General features: G+C 41.0%; 1 protein-coding gene across 3 annotated transcripts in view; it reads left to right on the plus strand.

The window, feature by feature from the left end:
* Positions 1-5,774: 5,774 nt before the first annotated feature.
* DOCK8 (dedicator of cytokinesis 8) overlaps positions 5,775-22,456 on the plus strand; it is a 239,502-nt gene continuing 222,820 nt past the window's right edge. Inside the window, exon 1 of one of the 3 annotated variants that reach the window (XM_069576387.1) lies at positions 5,775-6,589. In XM_069576387.1, the coding sequence (XP_069432488.1) occupies positions 6,537-6,589 (53 nt within the window). In that variant the 5' untranslated portion in view covers positions 5,775-6,536. Of the gene's footprint in view, positions 6,590-7,523; positions 7,597-22,456 lie in introns of those variants that run through there. The other 2 variants (XM_069576389.1, XM_069576388.1) reach the window with 2 other exon arrangements.

The raw sequence follows: 22,456 nt of genomic DNA on the forward strand, positions 1-22,456 counted from the left end.
CATCTTATTTAATCTCCCTCCCCCATAAATCCTTCCTCTCTCCAGGTAAGATGACTTTGGGAAAATTGCCTAAAACTTGCTGTAAAGAAATATTTATTTCTTCCTTAGTGTCCAGTGTGCATATGCTCAGGTTGAGGAAGATGGGGATGGCAGTGCCAGACCTGGGAGACGGAATCCTTACTACCTTTTGTCTATGTTCTCCTGGATAGTCCTTACCATGGATTGCCAGGCTGCACGAGGTATCCCCTAAGAGACAATGGCATTTATAGAAACAGCAGTCACATGGTAGCTGGTTTCATGGGCTTTGGGATAAAGTCTGAATTCTTTGCCAGGACCTTCGCACTCAGGTCCTGCCCACCTTCCAAGTTTCATTTCTTGCCTCTTCAGTCTGCACTCTCTGAGCTCCATTATACTTTTAATTCCCAGGGTGGGCAGTGGTGTCTCCTGGCTCCCTGCCTTTGCATGCAGTGTTTCTTCTGCTTGGAATATCCTGAATGCGCTCTTCTCTGCGTGGTGAATGCTTGCTTGTCATTTAAGACCAGTTCCCATGTCACTGGGTCAGTAAAGTCATTCTTCCTCAGCGATGATTTCTCTGCCAACACCCTCTCACCAGAATAAATCATTTCCTGTCTGTGCTTCCTCACTCTCACAGAGTTTTGTGCAGCAAAACATTCCTGATTGTCCCACGGAACTCAAGCCTCTTCTTTCCCTGGTGACATGTATCTTGCTGCTAGATCATGAGTTCTGGGAAGTCACAGAGCAAGTATGTTAATGGTTTTGCCCTTAGTAGCATTTAGTTCAGAACTGACATGTGGGAACCACTTGATAAATATTTGGGGAATTAAAGGAAGGTACATAAATGACGAGAGGATTCATTCATTCATTCACAAATTAATCCAAGGTCCTTCTTTCTAGTTATAAAATGCTATAGCATGAATATTTCCTATTGATGAAATAGCATTGTATATTAGAATATGGCCTAATTTACACTTAAAATACTTATATATAGTAACATAACCACAGAAGATATATATATATATATATATATATATGCACATATATGTGTGTGTGTATATACAGTAGTTCCCCCTTATCCAAAGGGGATATGTTTCCAGACCCTCAGTGGGTGCCTGAATCTGTGGATAGTATTGAACTATACCTATACTATTTTTCCTAAACATACATACTATGATACAGTTTAATTTATGAATTAGGCAAGTAAGAGATTAATTATGACTAACAATAAAATATAAAAATTATAGCAATGTGCTACAATGAGTTATGTGAATGCAGTCTAGTTTTTGCACAAATTTAATGGATTTTTCTCTATTGTGTACTGTGGTCATAACTTTAGTAGTTTAAAGTGTGGCAGCAAAACTAGTATGAATTTCTTTTTCCGTGTTCACCATTTTATGGATAGAATATTCATTCTTACCACAGATCTTGACAACCTCAGCACATGATTTTCTTTCTTTCCTTTTTAAGAACTTTCACCTTTTGACTTAAAAGAAGCACTTTGCGGCTTCTCTTTGGCATAGCCAAATTCCAGATAGCTATTCTTACACTTTGTGACTGTTAGTAAGTAAAAAGCGAAGCTTGAACACAGGCACTGTGATACTGCGTATGATAACTAAGAGAGTTGCTAAGTGACTACTGGCAAATACACTGAACAAAGGGATGATTCATGGCTGAGGTGGGAAGGAGCAGGGCAGTGGGAGATTTCATCATGATACTTAGAACAGTGTGCATTTTAAACCTTATGCTTATTTCTTGAAATTTTCCTTTTATATTTTCAGACTGTGGTTGACTGAGGGTAACTGAAACCATGCAAAGTGAAGCCGTGATGAGAGGGACTAATATGTACATATTAACAAAGAGTTTCTTAGTTTTATTCTTTTCATATTTGTAGATTTCTTTTGATAACACAAGGAATGAGGTTGAGGAAATTAGATATTTCCTCATTCTAATTATCTAATTAGATATTTAAATATCTAATTAGATATTTCCAAATTCTAATATTTGCACTATGGCTAGATTTAAATGCCAGCACACAAGTCTTTCTGTATCTGTCTTCAATTACAAGATGACTTGCTAGCAATAATCCATGTACTAGTTTGATTTCTGAACTCAAGAAATAAGTACAAAGCAGAGCTGGAATATATTCATAAAAAGGTATAACCAAAAAATTAAAGAGCGTAAAAAAGGCTCTAACTTCCTCCTGAAAGGCACATGTACTTAGCCACTCCTATTCAAATTCAATTTAACAAATATTTATTAAATGTCCACTCTCTGTTCAATATTGGATCAGCTTTTCATTCATTTATTCGATAAGAATTCTTTGAACATTTACATTGTACCAGGCATTACTGCAGATAATAGAGATAGAGAAAGGAATAAAATAAAAATCCCTGCCCTCATGGAAATTATATTCTAGAAGCATGGGAGATAATAAAGTTTCAAATAAACAAAATATGAAGTGCTGTGGAGAAAAATGGAAGTTGGAAAAAGAGCTAGGGAAAAGGCATTGCAATGTTAAGTAGATGGTCACAGAAGGTGATATTTGAGTGAAAGCTAATGGAGGTCTTGAATGGCTTGGATGATATGGAATGAAATGTACAAATGTCACCCTTTCTGTATAGACCTGCGGACTTTGCATTCCACTACGCTGTGGAACGACCTGGTAATGACCTGGTATTTACTGGTAATGATGTATTCAACTAAACAAAGGGTGCTGTCAGACTGAATGAGATACTCCTTTAGGCAGAGGTGGACACAGACAACTTAACTCAAACTTTAAAGAATCCAGAGAGACTGCATGTGATGTTTGGTGAAGATAGCAAGAAGAATGACATAAGCAAAGGGGGTCCCAGGCAGTAAGAACACTGATTTCTGTAGTTGAAGGTCTTCCTTGCTTCAACAGAGGTAACAGTAGCTCGACTGTAAAGAATCTTCCTGCCAAGTGGGAGAGTTGGGTTTAATCTCTGGGTTGGGAAGATCCCCTGGAGAAGGAAATGGCAACTTACTTTAGTATTCTTGCCTAGGAAGTCCCATGGAAGAGGAGCCTGGCAGGCTAGTCCATGGGCTCACAAAAGAGTTGAACACAATTTAGCGAACAAACAGCAGAGGCAAGGGATAGCATTAGTTATACAAAGTGGAGAAACCACTATAAGTCAGTTGAAGAAGGTCACACTTGTTCATAGAGGCTATTGGAAGCCACCAAAGTTAATTGAGAAAGGAAGAAATATGATGAAACAAGTATTTTAATAAAATTAATATAGCAGTAGAGTCAGTTGGATTGGAATAAGGAGAAGATAGAGGCAAGGAACCACTTAAAATCTTATTTTTGTTATCCAGATGTTATAAGGGTGGGTCAGAATGGAAGCAGTGAGAACAATAAAGCAGTGATGTTTATACAGAGTAAATGACAGGCTTTGTTAGCCGATTAGATCTGAAGGGTAAAGAAGAGTAAGTTAGAGCTGACACATTATAAAGAGGTGAGAAGATGGGGTCATTCTATGACCAAGAACTCTATGATCCAAACAGGGTGTGACTTGCTCAGGATCATATAGTTAGTGAAAACCTGAAGCCAGAACCCAGAATCCATGCTTTATCCTCCATTAAATGACGCCAAGGCATTTAAATGGCAAGTGGAAAATAGTGCCTTCGACAGAAATGAGTGATTATGGAGGGATAGAAAATTTGTACAGTTGAGCAGAGAATATGGAGAGTTTCTGTTTTGTATCTATGGAATTTGGAGATATTTGAGTGGAAAAATCTGGGAAACAGGCAACCCTTTAGGGCTGGAAATGCCCTGTAATAGTCTGCGATCTTGCTCCAGTCACTTAACCTCTCTTAGCCTTGGTTTCTCCATTCACAAAGTGAGAAAATGTTATTAATTAAGGGTTGTTATCTGTTAATTAATATTTGTAAAGAGTTTGAAATAGGCCCTGTTTCAAGATAAGTGTTATTTAATTATTTGTTGTAAGAAATACGTAAGATGCAATGTAAAGAAAGACATTGGCTTTCTGAAGAGGTAAGAAGAAGATAAGGGGAAAACTACAGGAGAATTTGAGATCATTGATATAAAGTCTGTCATAGAAGGGAGGAATTTTATAAAGGTGAGAAACAAAACCAAATGATGCAAAGATGCAGAGAAAGAGGAAGGTCAAGAGAGGCCATACAGTATGGAAAGAAGGAGGCCTTCCAGAGTAGGTTGGTTTTCAACAGAGTAGCAAGTAGGAGAGAAGCTCTAGAGGGAAGTCAGGAAGAGTGAGAAATGGAAGCAAGGTACTACAGTATTTTTCAAATTTGCCATCAATTTGTGACTGTACCCAAGAGGAGATAAAATTTAAAAATAGGCATTTGCCTAATTTAGTGGATGACACATTCATGGTGAAATACTAGAAGGCTATTAAATTTGGAGTCATTTCTAACCAGGGAGTTGATAAGTTGGAGGATAATCATGCTGACCTTACTTTCACAATTATGTACCAAACGCCAAGGTCAATGAGTTGAATGTAGCATGAGCTGACATAAGATGGGAGATTTTAAGATTTCTTCCTCTCCACACACAAAAGGTTTCCTTAACTGCAAATTCTGAAAATCTGAGATATTTCTATTATACTTTATCTTTGTGTGCACATCAATATATTCTGCTCTATGTCACAAACACACAGAAACAGAGAAGTCCATCCAAAAGGCTGATTTAGTACACAGTGGACTGAAGATTCCAGAGTAAAACAATTTTATACAAATAATTTATTTGTTCCCAGTCTGAAGAGGTACTTGAATTGTTCTCTTAGTATTTTTCTATGTAAATCTTTGCTTATAAGTTCCAGTGTGGTAAACATACCTGGGAGAATTTTGAAAGTCAGAAACTCCACATTTCAAAAACCTTCTTTCCCTTTGGATATCACTTCATAGTCTATGTAATGTTAGATTTATTATCTTTGTCTTATACAGTTCTTATAGGCATTGATGTCTGAAGGGGATAGGAGAGTGATATAACAGCTCTGAAGAATTATTATACTACCTGAGAAGCTGAAACCAAAGAAAGATGGTAGGCAAGATATTGGAGAAGGCAATGGCACCCCACTCCAGTACTCTTGCCTGGAAAATCCCATGGATGGAGGAGCCTGGTGGGCTGCCGTCTATGGGGTCGCACAGAGTCGGACACAACTGAAGCGACTTAGCAGCAGCAGCAGCAGGCAAGATATAGAATTCAGTTCCCAGGCATTTTAATATTAGGTGGCAAACTAGGAACTATTGGACCAGCACTATCAAATAGGGATATAATGTGAGCTTCGTGTGCAATTTAAACTTTTCTTTAATGAGAGCCACATTCTAAAGAGGGAAAAACAAATGAAATTTTATAATATTTACCTAATAATATATGCTAAGTATCATTTTATCATGTGATCCATGTAAAAATCCGTGACAGGATGGTCTGCATCATTTTTTCTGCACTGTCTTCAAAATTCGCTGTGTATTTTACACACTCAGAACATCCCAATTCAGAATAACCGCAGTTGCAAATGGTCGATAGCCACATATGGCTAGTGGCTGCCACACTGGACAGTAGTGCAGTTCTGAACCAAACATAGCTCACTTTTGGATTTTTTTAAGCGTCAGCTGGCAAAGAGAGGCATAGGGAGTGCTCTAGTAGAGTAAACCTTAGGGCAAGTCGGTAAGCATGGACTTTTCCACTCCAGTAAGCACTGGGACTTTCTGACTTCTTTCTTGAGTTTGGGGTTGAACTTCTTAGTACACTTCTCAGTATGCAGCAGAAATAAACAGGGCTGCAGCATACTCTTGAACCACAGGAAAGCGCTGTGCACGGTTCCCCCAGAGAAAAGCAATTACCTCCAGTTTTTTAAAAAATTGTTTATTCCTTGCATGGATTATTACATTTATTTAAGTCACCCCAATAAGGATGACGGATATACAGTTTGCAAAAGTTGGTATGTATCTCGAAGTTTCTACCAACTTTTTTTTCTTTTAAGTTGCTTTCCCCCGGGCATGGTGTAGATACTTAATAAGGCCTAGCGCAAAGAATTCCAGGGTTGGTTTCCCGACCTCGCTAATTTTGCGGAGCGGAAGGCGCGGGTTCCCAGCTCTTGCCCACAGGCCCTGGCAGCTTCACAGCTTCGGGCAGATGGAGTTTCCGGCCTCGCTCAGTGGTCACCGGGTCATCCGCCTGCGCTCCTTTCTGCCTGAGGTCTGGGCCCCGGGGAAGAGCGCGCCGGTGGTGCAAGCATCCGGAGGGCAGTTCCGCGGTGGGCCCACACCCTTCTCGCGCGCCGCTCCCTGCAAGCCAGGCCGGGTGCCGTGTGGCCCGGCTGGCCGCCGCAGCTCTGAGGTTGGGCCCTCCCCCGGGGTGATTTCAGCGTTGAAGGTGGAAATACGGAAGTTTCCAGCCACGACTGACAGATGAGGCTCGCGTCCAGCGCGGCATGCGCTGCAGCGGCTCTGCGGAGCGCGGGGGCCCCGCTGTGCGCACCCTGCGACCCTAGAGGCCTGCGAGCCGCCGGCGCGCCATGGCCACGCTACCAAGCGCAGAGCGCCGCGCCTTCGCGCTCAAGATCAACAGGTGAGACGCGCCCCGCAGCGGACTCGCTGCCGCACAGCCGCGGGCGATGGAGCGTGGCGCCCCGGCTGCTCCGAGATGTGGGGGTGGGGTTGAGGACGACGCCCGCAGGGTCCCTGGGAGTTAGCTGGCGGCGCCCCCCGAGACCCGGTGGGGCCCGGAGCCCCCAGGCGGCTGTAGTGGGGCTACTGCTGAGCGCAGTGGCCCGAAAGCTGAGCGCAGTCCTCCTGGTAGTCCTCGGTCACCAGCGTCTCTTCCCGGAGCCACCTCCCCAACCCCGCCTCGCCCGTGCCGCCCTCGGGGTTGACAGGTGGCCGGTCCGGGTAGTGCGAGGGGCGCGGGGTTAGCAGTGCAGGGCCAGCCGCCGAGTTTCTCGTAAACTGCTCCTCCTTTTGAGGCTGCCCTGAGAAGGGGCGAGAGAAGTGAGTAAAATGAGGCGAGTTTTGCTCAGGCAGCTGCTTCAAGACTTGGGTTATTCTGAGGAGGGCTCTTTCCCCTCTTGTTTTATTTTTCCAGAAAAGAAGTTTGGCTCCTACCGACATCGCTATTTTTATTCTCTGGTCCAAAGGAGCCATGAAGTGGAAAAAGTGATTTTTAAAAAATTCTCCATTTAAATAAACAAGAAAGGAATGGCCTGTGGCTGACATTTTTACATTTCTAGCGCTCCAGTAAAGAAGTAAGGACAGATCTAACCCACCATCCAATTCATAATAAAAATTGCACAAACTAAATGTAAGCATATTTACTGCTCAAAGTTCTCACCAGAGGTGCTTTAACTGCAGTTTTTTTCCCCTCCACTGAAAACTGCTGACAAGTGTTTGAAGACATTTTTGTCATGCCCTGAGAAATCTAGACTGTCTAGTTAAAAGATAATATGAAATTCATCCTGAAGGATCAGCTTATTATTTTATAGCCCTCTGTGAAAGGCTGGTTCCACAGTCCATATTTGTGCTGCTAGACTTTGAAGAGGTTTGAATGACCAGGAATTAGAAGCCCAGAATAATAAGGCGGTAAGGACTTACGGAGGGTATGTTGAGCTTTATTAGGCATTTTATTTCCACCTGTTGGGCAGCTGTGAGCAAACCATTTCTTTTACCTTACTATTTCTTAATCTTTAAGCTAGTTAATTAGTATTGTGTACTGTGTATTAATGCTGTATTAATGGTAGTCAGAGGTCACAAAGTATATTTCCTTGTGGCCAGTTTTTTTCCATTAGGTTTCATGCCTGTCGCCATGCGGGAGGGGCAATTCATTTAGGGGCTGAAGGGGATCAAACTGAAGTTCCTGATGGATGTACCACTTGCTATAGCTGCTGCTGTTCTGTCTCTTTGAATTTTAGGTTAGGTGGTGAATTTTAGGTTAGGACAGCAAGATTTCTGTCAGAGGGGTGCGGTTAATCTAAGGCGAGCTGTAGTACCTGTGCTAATCACTACAAAGGAAAGTGAAGTGCTCAGTCGTGTCCGACTCTTTGCAACCCCATGGACTGTAGCCTGCCACGCTTCTCCGTCCATGGGATTTTCCAGGCAGGACTACTGGAGTGGGCTGCCATTTCCTTCTCCAGGGGATCTTCCCGACCCAGGGATCAAACCTGGGTCTCCCACATTGTAGGCAGACGCTTTACCATCTGAGCACAGGCAGTCTCTAAAGCAGCAGAGGGATTGGTGTAGTCTGAGGGTTACAAGTAAAGGTCCTGGCTGGAATCAGATCTGCTTGCCAATTGGCTCTGTTTCAGACTGGACATGCTATTAATATTTAACGCCTCTACACTTTGAGTTTTTGTCTGTGGAATGGGGACACTCCTAGTACCTACCTTGTGTGATTGTTGAAAGGATTAAGTGAAATAATATATACAAAGTTCTTGTAGTGCCTGGCTCAGAATCAATGTTAAATAAATGTTTGCTGTCCTCATCCACATTACTATCAGTTTTATCATTGTCGTCATCATCTGCATTGCCACCATCTTTAAGATCTTAAGAAAGAAAGTTAGGAAGAAGAGCTGAAGCTGGAGAACTTCCTGTGCAGAGATCCCTTTGGGCTAGGTGTGATGATCCCAGTGGCAGGTTGGAGTTGCCTTGGGGTGGATGTTCTCTCAAATGGCTCCCATCTCTGTGCTGAGAATGTCAGACACGCCTTCTGAAACAGAATGTGTGATGGATCTGAGCAAGAAGAGCCCCACTCAAGTTAAATAAAATATCAAAGGCTCCCTAATACTCAGGCAAGAATAAGGATTGGATATTCCTGTTTAGGGGGGTTCAGTTTTCCCTTTGGAAGCATTTTGTATATTGGGTAGAGAGTTGGCTAAAGAGCTTGGCAGAAATTAATGTTCGATGCAGTGGATTAATACAGACATACGTAGTATTATTAACATAATATTAAAATGTACCACTTATTGTTCATTTACTATGTCCCATACACTGTGTTTCGTGCTTAATGGATTGTATCATTATTTTATTATATATTATATTATGTCATTATTATATCATTAGATTCTTACAAAAACCCTATGAGACTCACCTGAAGTCTCATATAAAATAGGAAGGTGAAGCTTGGCGATGTCGTTGTACAAGGCATGTAATTTGTTCAAGGCCATGCAGACAGCAGAGGCAGAACTAGCATTACAAAGTGCTCCAAAGTATTCTTAACTGGTCAAGTGCCATTTTGAAATTCCTAAGAATTTCCTTTAAAAGCAAACAAGGAATTGATTTTTAAAAAGACATCAATTCAGTAGCCGCATTGCAAATTGTTCTGATCAGTGTTTAATATGTAAATAAACTAACAATGTGATGTTCTGCAATTTTGAAGTTGAAAAAGAAAATATTTTCTCTTGCATGCCTATGTACTATTTTTTAAAATAGATCAACTTACAAAAGTAAGGCAGTGTTGAAATATGGTCATCAGTACATTGAGCATGGGTTCGTATTTTATCACCTCTCTACCCCGAATGATACAAACTGCCATTAAAAAATGTTTGTGGGGGTAAAATTGATGTTTCCTATCAAGGAAATATTCAAATCTGAGCTCATTCTGCCTACACTAGCCTCAAAAAAGAGTGAGCACACTATCTCACAGTAGGAAAGGAATGATCCCCACTGTTTCCAAATTCCGTAACTTCCTGCAAGCAGCATTGCTCAGTCTAGGGACAGGGCCAAAGCAAAGGAGGAACCTGGGAATGTCCACTAGTGCCTGTTCCTCCGTGATTGCCCTGGCTATTTCTTTCATTTTTTTTCAAAATTAGTTAATTAATATTTATTTTCCGCTGTGCTGGGTCTTCGTTGCTGCACAGACTTTTCTCTAGTTGTGGCAGCGAGCAGGGGCTACTCCTCGGCTGTGGTGTTCCAGCTTCTCATTGTGATGGCTTCCCTTGTTGTGTTGGAGCTCGGGGCTTCAGGGCACCTTGGCTTCAATAGCTGGGGCACGTAGGCTCAGTAGTTGTGGCTTTCAGGCTCTAGACCACGGGCTCGATAATTGTGGCGCATGGGCTTAGTTGCTCCGTGGCATATGGAATCTTCCTGGAACAGGGATCGAACTCCTGTCTCCTGCATTGGCAGGAGGATTCTTTACCACTGAGCCACCAGGGAAGCCCTCTCTCATATTCTTATGAAGCCTAAATTTCCATGTGTTAGAAATCATCGTAGGCCATTTTTTGTTTCCTTTTGAGCACCAAGTATAATTGTATGATGTGGTTGCGTGACTTACAACAGTCGAACGTTTCTCTAGAACCCACAGTTAAGGGAGATACAAGAGAAAAGATCCACCACTGAATTTTTCTGAGCTTAGATTCAGTTTCTTATAAGTGTGAGATATTTGCCTTCATTTCAGTTTAATTGTCACTGTCTTCCTGTGCACAAAGGAAAGACTAGATCTGAATTAGGTAATTCATAATAATGTTTGCATTGGGGATTTCGGGCACTTCTGCATTCAGTGTCATGATACAGTCCTTGTATGAGTGCCAAGTCTCATCAACTACCCTTTTTTTCTTACTAGCATTTAGGGCTTTTATGTATTATAAAAATTATTGTTACTCTTCTGAAAATTCATTAAACAAAATCTTAGATTCTTTCAAACACAGAATAGATACAGAACTAGATCAAATATTAAAGTAAAGGACCTTGGGTAAAGAGAAAAGAAGTGCAGAATGCAGAAAAAACATTAATGATCCTTTGGACATTCAGTTGAAAAGGATAAATAATAATGGCTTATGCTTACATAATGGTTACTGTGTGGTAGTCTCTACATGTCATAACTCATTCACCCCTGTGAGGTAAGAACAATTACTGTCTCCATTTTAGAAATGAAGAAACTAGGTACAAAGGAGTAATGAAGACTGTTCAAAGTCACAAACAGCTAAGGGCAGAGCTAGGATTCAGATGCAGGCAGCTTTGCTGCAGAATCCTCTCCCTTAACCCCATCTACCATGCTGTCATCTCAATTTTATTTTAAAATAATAATAAAACTAGTAATATTTATTGACTACTTTCTATGTGCCTATTATCATCTGGACTTTGTATAAATTTATTTCATGATTATAGAAAAGGAACAAAATATAATGTATGATAAGAATCATTACAGAGTGATTTTATGGAAGATAAAACCAAGCATCCAAAAAGACATATTGCTTTCAAGAACAATCCTAATAAAAGATAATTCTAACAATCCTAAAAAAAAAAAGATACAAATGAATTTATGTATGAAACAAACCCACAGACATGGAAAACGAATTTATGATTATCTAAAGGGAAAGGGAGGACAGCTAAATTAGGAGGTTGGGATTAACACATATACACTACTATATATAAAATAGGTAACCAACAAGGACCTACCATATAGTACAAGGAACTGTACTCAATATTTTGTAATAACCTACAATGGAAAAGAATCTGAAAAGGAATATATATATGTGTGTGTATATATATATATAAAACTGAATCACTGTGCTATACACCTAAAACTAATATGATATTGTTACTATACTTACATGAAAAAAGAACAATCTCAATAACTTTTGGCATAAAGACCAGAACAAGAAGAAGATACTGCATTGTTCCTGAGAAGTGTTTGCTGATTTTGTCCGTAAAAATGATGCAAGCATTAAAATACATGTAGTCAAATGTCTAAATGCATGTTTGCAGTGGAATAGTGTTATTCTTTTACTAGTGATGGCATAGCAGGGTGTGGATGCTTTCAGGAATTACTGCGTTTGTCTGATGTGTTCTAGACCAAAGACCATGAGAAGAGGCTTCAGGCAATTACACTTAGAATTTTGGTCTTTCACATTCAGAATCATTGGTTTTTTTTTTTTTTCAAAGCCACATGTGAACTTTAGGAATCTAGTCCAATTGAAAGAACCTTCTGCTAGGGTGAACTTTTCAAATTAGAATTTTTGAGCTCTGACAATTCACATGTATGTATAGAGCCAATGATTACTTCAGCATGGAAAAGAAAATATAATTACATTCTGTGGTTACCTAGGAAGAGAGGGAGAGCTCAGAGAACCAGGTCTCCCATTTCTACTTTCCACACAGAGCTAGTGATGGAATGAGGTGATGTTAAAAACACCTCAGCCTTCCCTCCTCCTAACAGGCAGGGATGTAATAATACCCAGAGTTCTTGCTGGAGAATGCTAAGATAAAAGAGTGCTTAGTTCTTTTCAATGGTGAACACCAGGTGCTTATTGCTGTTTTGGTCAATAATAAGTAGCTAAAGCAACAGGAATATACTATCCCTGTTCCCACAAATGTTCAGTCTAATTTGTCACCAGTCAGTAACTACAAAGGTTCTCTGCTGCTGCTAAGTCACTTCAGTCGTGTCCGACTCTGTGTAACCCCATAGATGGCAGCCCACCAGACTCTCCCGTCCCTGGGATTCTCCAGGCAAGAACACTGGAGTGGGCTGCCATTTCCTTCTCCAGTGCATGAAAGTGAAAAGTGAAAGGGAAGTCGCTCTGTTGTGTCCAACTCTGCAGCCTTCCAGGCTTCTGTCCATGGGATTTTCCAGGCAAGAGTACTAGAGTGGGGTGCCATCGCCTTCTCCAACAAAGGTTCTCTAGGCTCCAGGAAAATACAAGAGTTTATACACTGTGGTTATGCGTGGTTCCTGTGCTTCTAGAATTTGCACTATAGTAGTACACTTTGCTGTTTGGGGTACATAGAATAAAAACAGAATGATATCTCTAAAAATATATAGGAAGGCATCTGTATACAGGGTGCAGTGAAATCAAATAAATTGGTAAAGTTGGCCTAGAGTATACGATCATTATATTGTGTCCCACTGTGTTCAGATCAAAGGCAGGATTAGAAAAGCAGAAATGGCAGTGGTAGAACCAGTGGGAGAGCTCAGGGAGCCAGGTCTCCCATTTCTACCATCTTTGTTCTGTTCTTTCATCTGTGTTCATCATTAAAAGTAAGAAAGTACAACAAGCAAAAATGTGTTTTAGTTACAGCTTGTTAATATTTGGATGTGTCAATGCATCTTTCCATTTTTACAAAAATAAGATCATACTGCATATCCTGTTTTATGCTGTATTTTTAAATTTAAATATGAACAACTCTCCATGTTCATCCATGGAGGGCTACATTATAATTTACATAGGCTGTGTAAAATTGTGTTGATTAGGCATGCAGTGATTTATTGAATTAATTCTCCGTGATTGGGTTTTAAGATGGTTTCCAAGTTTTTACAATAATGTACATAGCTTGATGAATAGCTTTATACATACATCTTTATGTGTTAGTGCAAATAATTCCTTCAGATTTCTAGAAGTGGGATTCCTTGCTCAAAGGAAAGACATATTTTTCAGACTTTTGATACACATGACTGAGTTGTTTCCCAGTTCAATTGTACCTCTTTACATTCCTGCCACTGGCCCTATGAGTTCTCATTTCCTCACATTCACACCCCTGCCTGGTTTTATCATTCCTTTAAATCTTTGTTGGAAATCTTGACCCTTTCTCCTTGATATGTCTTATCTTTTCCTGTTCAGTTTCTCTCCTAGATCCCTGTATGACCTCTGAAGTCATTCTTTAGGGATTAAAGTAGTTGTGGATTTCTCCTTTTTGCTTTGCCTTATGTATAACTATCGATGGTTTTAATCTCTGTCTTTCTCACTTTCTGTGAGAGATTCTTTTTGTACAGAGAATAGGTGGATTAATTGTAAGGGTAGAGTGTTCTAGCAACTTAGTTCTTTCTTGCTTCTTTTTGAGACTCTAGTTGGCCACACTTTCATTTACCTTTACTTTGCTTAATGATCTAATTCAATCTACCCATCCTTTACATAAACTAGCAATTTTAAAGGAAGTAGCAAATAAAAAAATCAAGATCTATGTTCCTCACAAATATATTGGAGTGGGTAACCTTTCCCTTCTCCAGGGGATCTTCCCAATCCAGGGATCAAACCCAGGTCTCCCGCACTGCAAGCAGATTCTTTACCAGCTGAGCCACAAGGGAAGCCCCTGACATAGCTCACTGGATGTGTTTTCCCTTGGATCACAATATAGAGACAGGGACTTCTTTCATGCTTTGGGAGTTTCCTCTTCCTCTGGAATTGGATTTGGGGCTTATACAACATGTTAGTATCACTCTGCTCAGAAACCTCAGAAGGCTTCAGAAGTTCTCCTATCATTCTCATTATACAACTGATAACTTTAATTGTTCTTCCCTGTGAGAAGCCAAATGTAAAAATAGCAGAAGATTAGGCTAAAGCAAAATGGCTGTCTGGGGGGTGGGGACCTTACAAATAGCTGTGAAAAGAAGAGAGGTGAAAAGTAAAGGAGAAAAGGAAAGATATGAGGATCTGAATGCAGAGTTCCAAAGAATAGCAAGAAGAGATAAGAAAGCCTTCTTCAGCGATCAATACAAAGACAAAGGAAAAGAACAGAATGGGAAAGACTAGAGATCTCTTCAAGAAAATTAAAGATACCAAGGGAACATTTCATGCAAAGATGGGCTCGATAAAGGGCAGAAATGGTATGGACCTAACAGAAGCAGAAGATATAAAGAAGAGGTGGCAAGAATACACAGAAGAACTGTACAAAAAAGATCTTCATGACCCAGATAATAACGATGGTGTGATCATTCATCTAGAGCCAGACATCCAGGAATGTGAAGTCAAGTGAGCCTTAGAAAGCATCACTACGAACAAAGCTAGTGGAGGTGATGGCATTCCAGTGGAGCTATTTCAAATCCTGAAAGATGATGCTGTGAAAGTGCTGCACTCAATATGCCAACAAATCTGAAAAACTCAGCAGTGGCCATAGGACTGGAAAAGGTCAGTTTTCATTCCAATCCCAAAGAAAGGCAATGCCAAAGAATGCTCAAACTACCGCACAATTGCACTTATCTCACACGCTCGTAAAGTAACACTCAAAATTCTCCAAGCCAGGCTTCAGCAATACATGAACTGTGAACTTCCAGATGTCCAGGCTGGTTTTAGAAAAGGCAGAGGAACCAGAGATCAAATTGCCAACATCCGCTGGATCATTGAAAAAGCAAGAGAGCTCCAGAAAAACATCTATTTCTGCTTTATTGACTATGCCAAAGCCTTTGACTGTGTGGATCACAATAAACTGTGGAAAATTCTGATAGAGATGGGAATACCAGACCACCAGACCTGCCTCTTGAGAAATCTGTATGCAGGTTAAGAAGCAACAGTTAGAACTGGACATGGAACAACAGACTGGTTTCAAATAGGGAAAGGAGTGCATCAAGACTGTATATTGTCACCCTGCTTATTTAACTTCTATGCAGAGTATATCATGAGAAACACTGGACTGGAAGAAACACAAGCTGGAATCAAGATTGCTGGGAGAAATATCAATAACCTCAGATATGCAGATGACACCACCCTTATGGCAGAAAGTGAAGAGGAACTAAAAAGCCTCTTGATGAAAGTGAAAGAGGAGAGTGAAAAAGTTGGCTTAAAGCTCAACATTCAGAAAATGAAGATCATGGCATCCGGTCCCATCACTTCGTTGGAAATAGATGGGGAAACAGTAGAAACAGTGTCAGACTTTATTTTGGGGGGCTCCAAAATCACTGCAGATGGTGATTACACCCATGAAATTAAAAGACACTTACTCCTTGGAAGAAAAGTTATGACCAACCTAGATAGCATATTCAAAAGCAGAGACATTACTTTGCCAACAAAGGTCCATCTAGTCAAGGCTATCGTTTTTCCAGTAGTCATGTATGGATGTGAGAGTTGGACTGTGAAGAAGGCTGAGCGCTGAAGAATTGATGCATTTGAACTGTGGTGTTGAAGAAGACTCTTGAGAGTCCCTTGGACTGCAAGGAGATCCAACCAGTCCATTGTGAAGGAGATCAGCCCTGGAATTTCTTTGGAAGGAATGATGCTAAAGCTGAAACTCCAGTACTTTGGCCACCTCATGCGAAGAGTTGACTCATTGGAAAAGACTCTGGTGGTGGGAGGGATTGGGGGCAGGAGGAGAAGGGGAAGACAGAGGATGAGATGGCTGGATGGCATCACAGACTCGATGGACGTGAGTCTGAGTGAACTCCAGGAGATGGTGATGGACAGGGAGGCCTGGCGTGCTGTGATTCATGGGGTTGCAAAGAGTCGGACACGACTGAACAACTGAACTGAACTGAACTGAGGCTAAAGGGGAACTAGATTGAGAAATGCAGAACTTTAAATAATCCACCCCCTTCTTCCTCCTATCTCTTGACTTTCTGATGCACAGATAAATTAGTAGGCTTGTAAATCCTAGGTTGGTTAGTTTGATAGTTTATTCATTCATTCATTTACTCACTCCAGCTATTGAGGGTCACTATGTTCCAAGTGCTGTGCTGGGCCTTGGTAATACAAAGGGAAGCAAGTCATGATATTGCCGGCAAAGAACAAAATATTAACTCACAATATGGATCAGAAAAAGATGGAGCTGTCCCTTGCCTCCTAACCCTTCATCTGGGTGTGGTGCCTTCAAAGTGGTCCTCTTTAGGGATGTGCCACTTATTCTGACAATACTGCTGCTGCTGCTAAGTCGCTTCAGTTGTGTCCGACTCTGTGCGACCCCATAGACGGCAGCCTACCAGGCTCCTCTGTCCCTGGGATTCTCCAGGGAAGAGTACTGGAGTGTGGGTTGCTATTTCCTTCTCCAGTGCATGAAAGTGAAAAGTGAAAGTGAAGTCGCTCAGTCGTGTCCGACTCAGTGACCCCATGGACTGCAGCCCACCAGGCTCCTCCGTCCATGGCATTTTCCAGGCAAGAGTACTGGAGTGGGGTGCCATTGCCTTCTCCATCTAACGATACTAGCATTCCCCCAAACATTTTTGAAAATCCTTTTAGGATTCTGCTCAGAGAATGGAGTATATTTATTTTTAAAAATAAACTCAGTGGTATAAAATCTTTTCCCTTTGACATAGAATCTATTTGTTTCTTGTTTAAAATGTTTAAAAAATAAAGACAATATAGATGATAACATAGCAAGTACCTAAGAGCCCACTGACCAGAGTTAACAAACGTTAACATTTGGTTCTTTTTGTTTTAGATATTTTTAAATGAAAAACTAGAACATTACAGATAAATTTGAAGTCCTCCGTTATTCTATTCTCCAATTCTGTTCTCCCTTCTCGTTCAGAGGCCAGGATTATCACCAAGTTGTATGTTTTGTGTGTGTGTGTGTGTGTGTGTGTGTGTATGTGTGTTTGTACATATCAATGAACAATATATTATGTGGTTTCTGGAAGAAGCCCCAATCATTAGCATTTAAGCAAGTCTGTTAAATTAAGTAATTTTCGATTGAGTTAAATGGAGCCGTGTTTTTAGATTACAATTCAAGTGGCTCTGAAAGCTATTGCAAGGAGGACTTCCAAAAGTGATTTCAGGAAAACAGCTCTATCTGAATAAATCACATGGCACTTTTTGTGTAAATTTATAAAGAACAATAGTTATTTAGATGTATACATTCTGGTAATGTTTTTCAATCACCCCTTACATTACAGTCGCATTACTCATTTCCTGCAATGACCAGGAAATTTTTCAGAAACCTTTTTTTCTCTATCAGATGAATGTACCTATGATTTGCCTTTGACCTCAAATAAGCAATGGAGTTGATAACATATTTATTTTTAATTACATGGTTTTAAAAGCACAAATTTATCTTCTTCATTGCCTGGACAGTTGATTAGGGAAGGTATGAAGATTAGCAAGAGGGTATGATATTTCCTCAGAAATCTTTATGGGGCTGCTTGTGAGTGAAAGTGGCTCAGTCATCTCTGACTGTTTGGGACCCCATGGAGTATACACACAGTCCATGGAATTTTCCAGGCCAGAATACTGGAATGGGTAGCCTTTCCCTTCTCCAGGGGATCTTCCCAACCCAGTTGGGCCTTGGTAAAACAGAATGGTTGGGCTGGATTCTCCCATTTGATCAGGGAGATGTAGTTCCTCTGTTGTCCCATACCTCAGCTTAGACAAACTGAGAAGAATGTCCATGGAGTAGAAAGGCTTTTCTCCAAGTTTCTCCCTTGCCTTGTTGTTTCACAGGGGCAATTCTCAGGACACAGCAGACTCAGTTCTGTGCTGTGTACTCTGATACTCAGGAGAAGCTGGAGTCTCACCAAGAAGTTACCACCCTGAGGCCCTGGTTGTTAGGCAGGCAAATGAGAGTTGCCCAAGGAGTGCTAGTCCTCCTGCAGTAATTTACACCAGAATGACCATCCTCTTTCCCTTAGGCTAGGAGAACAGCCTCAGGTTCAAAGTCCACTAAAAATGCACTTTATCCTGCTACTTAACATATATGTTGCTTCGAGGCAGTGCTGGCCATCTGTTCTCTTCCTGTTGACCTTCCGTCTGGTTTGCTGTAACTACCAGTATTTCACTCTTTGATACCTGTTATCATAACATCCCTTTAGAAGGATCTTCAACTTGCCTATTTTTTAAAATTAATTTTTACTGGAGTATAGTTGATTTACAGTGTTGTTAGTTTCTGCTGTACCAGCAAAAGAATCAGTTGTACACGTACATATATCCACTCTTTTTTAGATTCTTTTCCCATATAAGCCATTACAGAGTATTGAGTAGAGCTCCCTGTGTTATACAGTCAGTTATTATTAGTATTTTATTTTATTTTTGAATTTATTTTGTTCACTTTATTTAAATGGAGGCTAATTACTTTACAGTATTGTAGTGGTTTTTGCCATACTTGACATGAATCCGTCACGGGTGTATATGTGTTCGCCATCCTGAAGCCCCCTCCTACCTCCCTCCCCATCCCATCCCTCTGGATCATTCCAGTGCACCAGCCCCGAGTGCCCTGTCTCATGCATTGAACCTGGACTGGTGATCTGTTTGACATATGATAATATATATATTTCAATGCTATTCTCTCAGATCATCCCACCCTTGCCTTCTCCCACAGAGTCCACAAGACTGATCTGTACATCTGTGTCTCTTTTGCTATCTCAAATACAGGGTTATCATTACCATCTTTCTAAATTCCATATATATGCGTTAGTATACTGTATTGGTGTTTTTCTTTCTGACTTACTTCACTCTGTATAATAGGCTCCAGTTTCATCCACCTCATTAGAACTGATTCAAATGCATTCTTTTTAATGGCTGCGTAATATTCCATTGTATATATGTACCACTGCTTTCTTACCCATTCATCTGCTGATGGACATCTGGGTTGCTTCCATGTCCTGGCTATTGTAAACAGTGCCGTGATGAACATTGGGGTACACGTATCTCTTTCAATTCTGGTTTCCTTGGTGTGAATGCCCAGCAGTGGGATTGCTGGGTCATATGGCCATTCTATTTCCAGGTTTTTAAGGAATCTCCACACTGTTCTCCATAGTGGCTGTACTTGTTTGCATTCCCACCAACAGTGTAAGAGGGTTCCCTTTTCTCCACACCCTCTCCAGCATTTATTGTTTGTAGACTTTTGGATAGCAGCCATCCTGACTGGCGTGAGATGGTACCTCATTGTGGTTTTGATTTGCATTTCTCTGATAATGACTAATGTTGAGCATCTTTTCATGTGTGTGTTAGCCATCTGTATGTCTTCTTCAGAGCAAAGGAATTTAGAATGGATCAGTGGGCTCCCACAGGTGGGGCGGGGGGAGTAGCCCACATCCCGTGCAGGCAGTACTGGGGGGCATTGCCCACGAAGAGTTTTACTACAAAAATAAAATCAAGTAAACGCTGGTTCTGTTTTGATTACCATCTCCATTCTCCAGTATTCTAGTATTTTATATATAGTAGTGTTTATGACTCCAGTTTGCTTGTTGTATCTTGTTGCATACCCAATAATTTCATTCGGCTCACATGAATTTTTTGATTGACCATGACTTTCTCTAGGCAAATCCCCTCAAACCCCCAACCCAACAAGTTTTTGCCTTCAGAATTCAGCTGGAATGAGCCGATTAACATAAGTGAAAACTGGAGATGGAGCTTGATTGTGTGGCCAGGTAAGGGTTAAGGGCAGGAATGGAATGTTGATATAACTCAGAAGGGAAGGAAGGAAGGAGTAGCAGTCCTGGAGGGTTAGGAGGTAAGGCTTCAGCCAGGCCCTGAAGGACAGGGCGAGGACTGACAGCTGAAACTGGTAGAGGGGGAAGAAGGGGAAAGAGGGACTCCATGAGAGGGAAAAGGAGGCAGCCACAGTCATTCTGATGGGAGGTGATGTCTGGGATTAGGCTGGGGGGATGAGCATGGAAAGAAAGGGGTCTGTGTCTACAGATACTTCAAGGGCGATCAGCTGGACTTGAGAAACAACTAAATATTCATTCGCTCATTTCGTGAATATTGATTGTAGTTGACACTATGTCTGGCAGTTGTGTGTTATAAGAGGTGAGGATAGAGCAGTGACTAAGCTGACAAGGTTCTTGTCTGAAAGAAGTCATTTTACAATGGGAAGATAATAAACAAATAAATCAGGAAATAACAGATAAAACAGGTGCCATGCAGAGAATGTAAAAGGGCCATGTCAGGTGTATGGGTACCTTAGAATGGTCAAGGAAGGCATCCCTGAGGAGATGACCTATGGGCCTGGACCAGGCAGGGGAGTTAGCAAATGCCACACCCAGGGCAAAAGTAGGGCTGGCGTGTTGGGAGAAAAGAGAGCCAGTGTGTATGGACAGACTGAGTGGCGGGTGGGGGCAGAGGGGAGAGTGGGAGAAATGAAGAGTAAAGTAGGCAGAAACAAAATCGTAAAAAGCCCTTAGGAGCCAAGGAAGATGTTTAAATGTTATTCCAAGTGCGATGGGAAGGTTTTGGGAACAGAGGCACGTTGTGATTGACCTCTGTGTTTAGACGGTCACTTTGGCTCCCATAGAGAAGTGAAGAGCAGAAGCAAGGTGAGCAGCTAGGAGGTCCCAGGGACCAGGGGAAAGGGGATGGTGGCGGGACTGGGGAGCTGAGAATAGAGAGGGAGAGAAGCCGTAAGCTCTGTGATGTATTTGGGAGATTGAGTTGATGTCTTAGATGTGGCGTGGAGGACAGTGAGAGAAAAAAAAATGAATCAAGGTATCTCTGGGGGGCATTATGTGTGGATATTAATGCTTTTAACAGGTAAAAAGACTGGATGAGGAGCAAGCTTTCAGGCTGAATCATGAGTTTAGTTGAGGACATACCAAGTCTAAGATTCATATTACAAATTCAACTGAAATTACCTACTAGGTAGTTTTATTCAGGAATCTGAGGTTCAGGGAAAAGGTCAAAGCTGATATTTAAATTTGCAAGTCATTGTCATGTAGATACTATTTTAAAATAATGGGGGGTGGTGAGGAAGAAGACATTAGAGTTATCTTGATAAAGTTTTTAATAGCCACAAAGCTAAATGTGTAATGTGATATCATTTTTATGGCAAAATGTGTAAATCTCCCTACAGAGATTAAATAGATTGATACATATGATAGGGATATGAACAGGACATGTGCCAACTTGTGATAAGTATTGAATAACTGGGTGTTAGGATTATTAATGATTTTTGTTTCCTTGTATGTGACATGTGTGTGTATATATATGTATTTTACAAGTTTTCTTCAAAGAGTGTTTTTGTAATTGGGAAAGATAAATTTTATAAAAGAAAACACCAAGATTTATATTCTAGGAAAATTGGATATGATGCCAATGAGAAATTATGAAAATCAGAAATTTCAGTTAGTGTTAGGAGGATGACTTTGTATTTCTCTTGTAGAGTTTTTGTTTAACAGACTATAGTAGATTTCACATTTCTATGTATTTGCTTGCTCTCCCTGTCAGAGGATTTTCCTTTTTACCTTACAGAATTTGATGTGGTCACTTTGAGGTGAGCTTTCAGAGCTGGCCAGTCCTTTGTTATAACATCTCTTCCTATTCTGTACAACCAGCAATGTTCTAGACAGAGGCTGATCTCTCAGGTTGTGTCCTGGTAGGTATAGGTATGTGTATGTTCAGTCATGTCCAACTTTTTGCTACTCCAGGGACTATATATCTCCAGGCTCCTCTGTCCATGCAGTATTCCAGGCCAGAATACTGGAGTGGGTTGCCATTTCCTACTCCAGGCGATCTTCCTGACCCAGGGCTTGAACCCACGTCTCTTGAGTCTCTTTCATTGGCAGGCAGATTCTTTACCATGTCCTGGAGTAGAAACAGAGCAGAGCCACAGTGGCTCTCTGAAAGTCCTTGTTTTTGTAAGCCACTAAGATATTTGGATTATTTGTTATCACAGCAAAACCAAACCTACCCTAACTAATACAGATGAGCATACCATATAGAAAATTTCTAACGAGTGGCTTGAGATTGAAGCTTAAGGCTTGAATGATAGGTCAGGATGGAAACTATTGCTTAGAAAGTCATCAGTGAGGTGAGGATGAGAATGGAGAACAGACACATGTGCTAAGTAGGAAAGTAGAGTGGGGAGAGGAAAGAAA

Source organism: Ovis canadensis, chromosome 2 (genome assembly GCF_042477335.2).
Source record: "Ovis canadensis isolate MfBH-ARS-UI-01 breed Bighorn chromosome 2, ARS-UI_OviCan_v2, whole genome shotgun sequence".
NCBI lineage: Eukaryota > Metazoa > Chordata > Mammalia > Artiodactyla > Bovidae > Ovis > Ovis canadensis.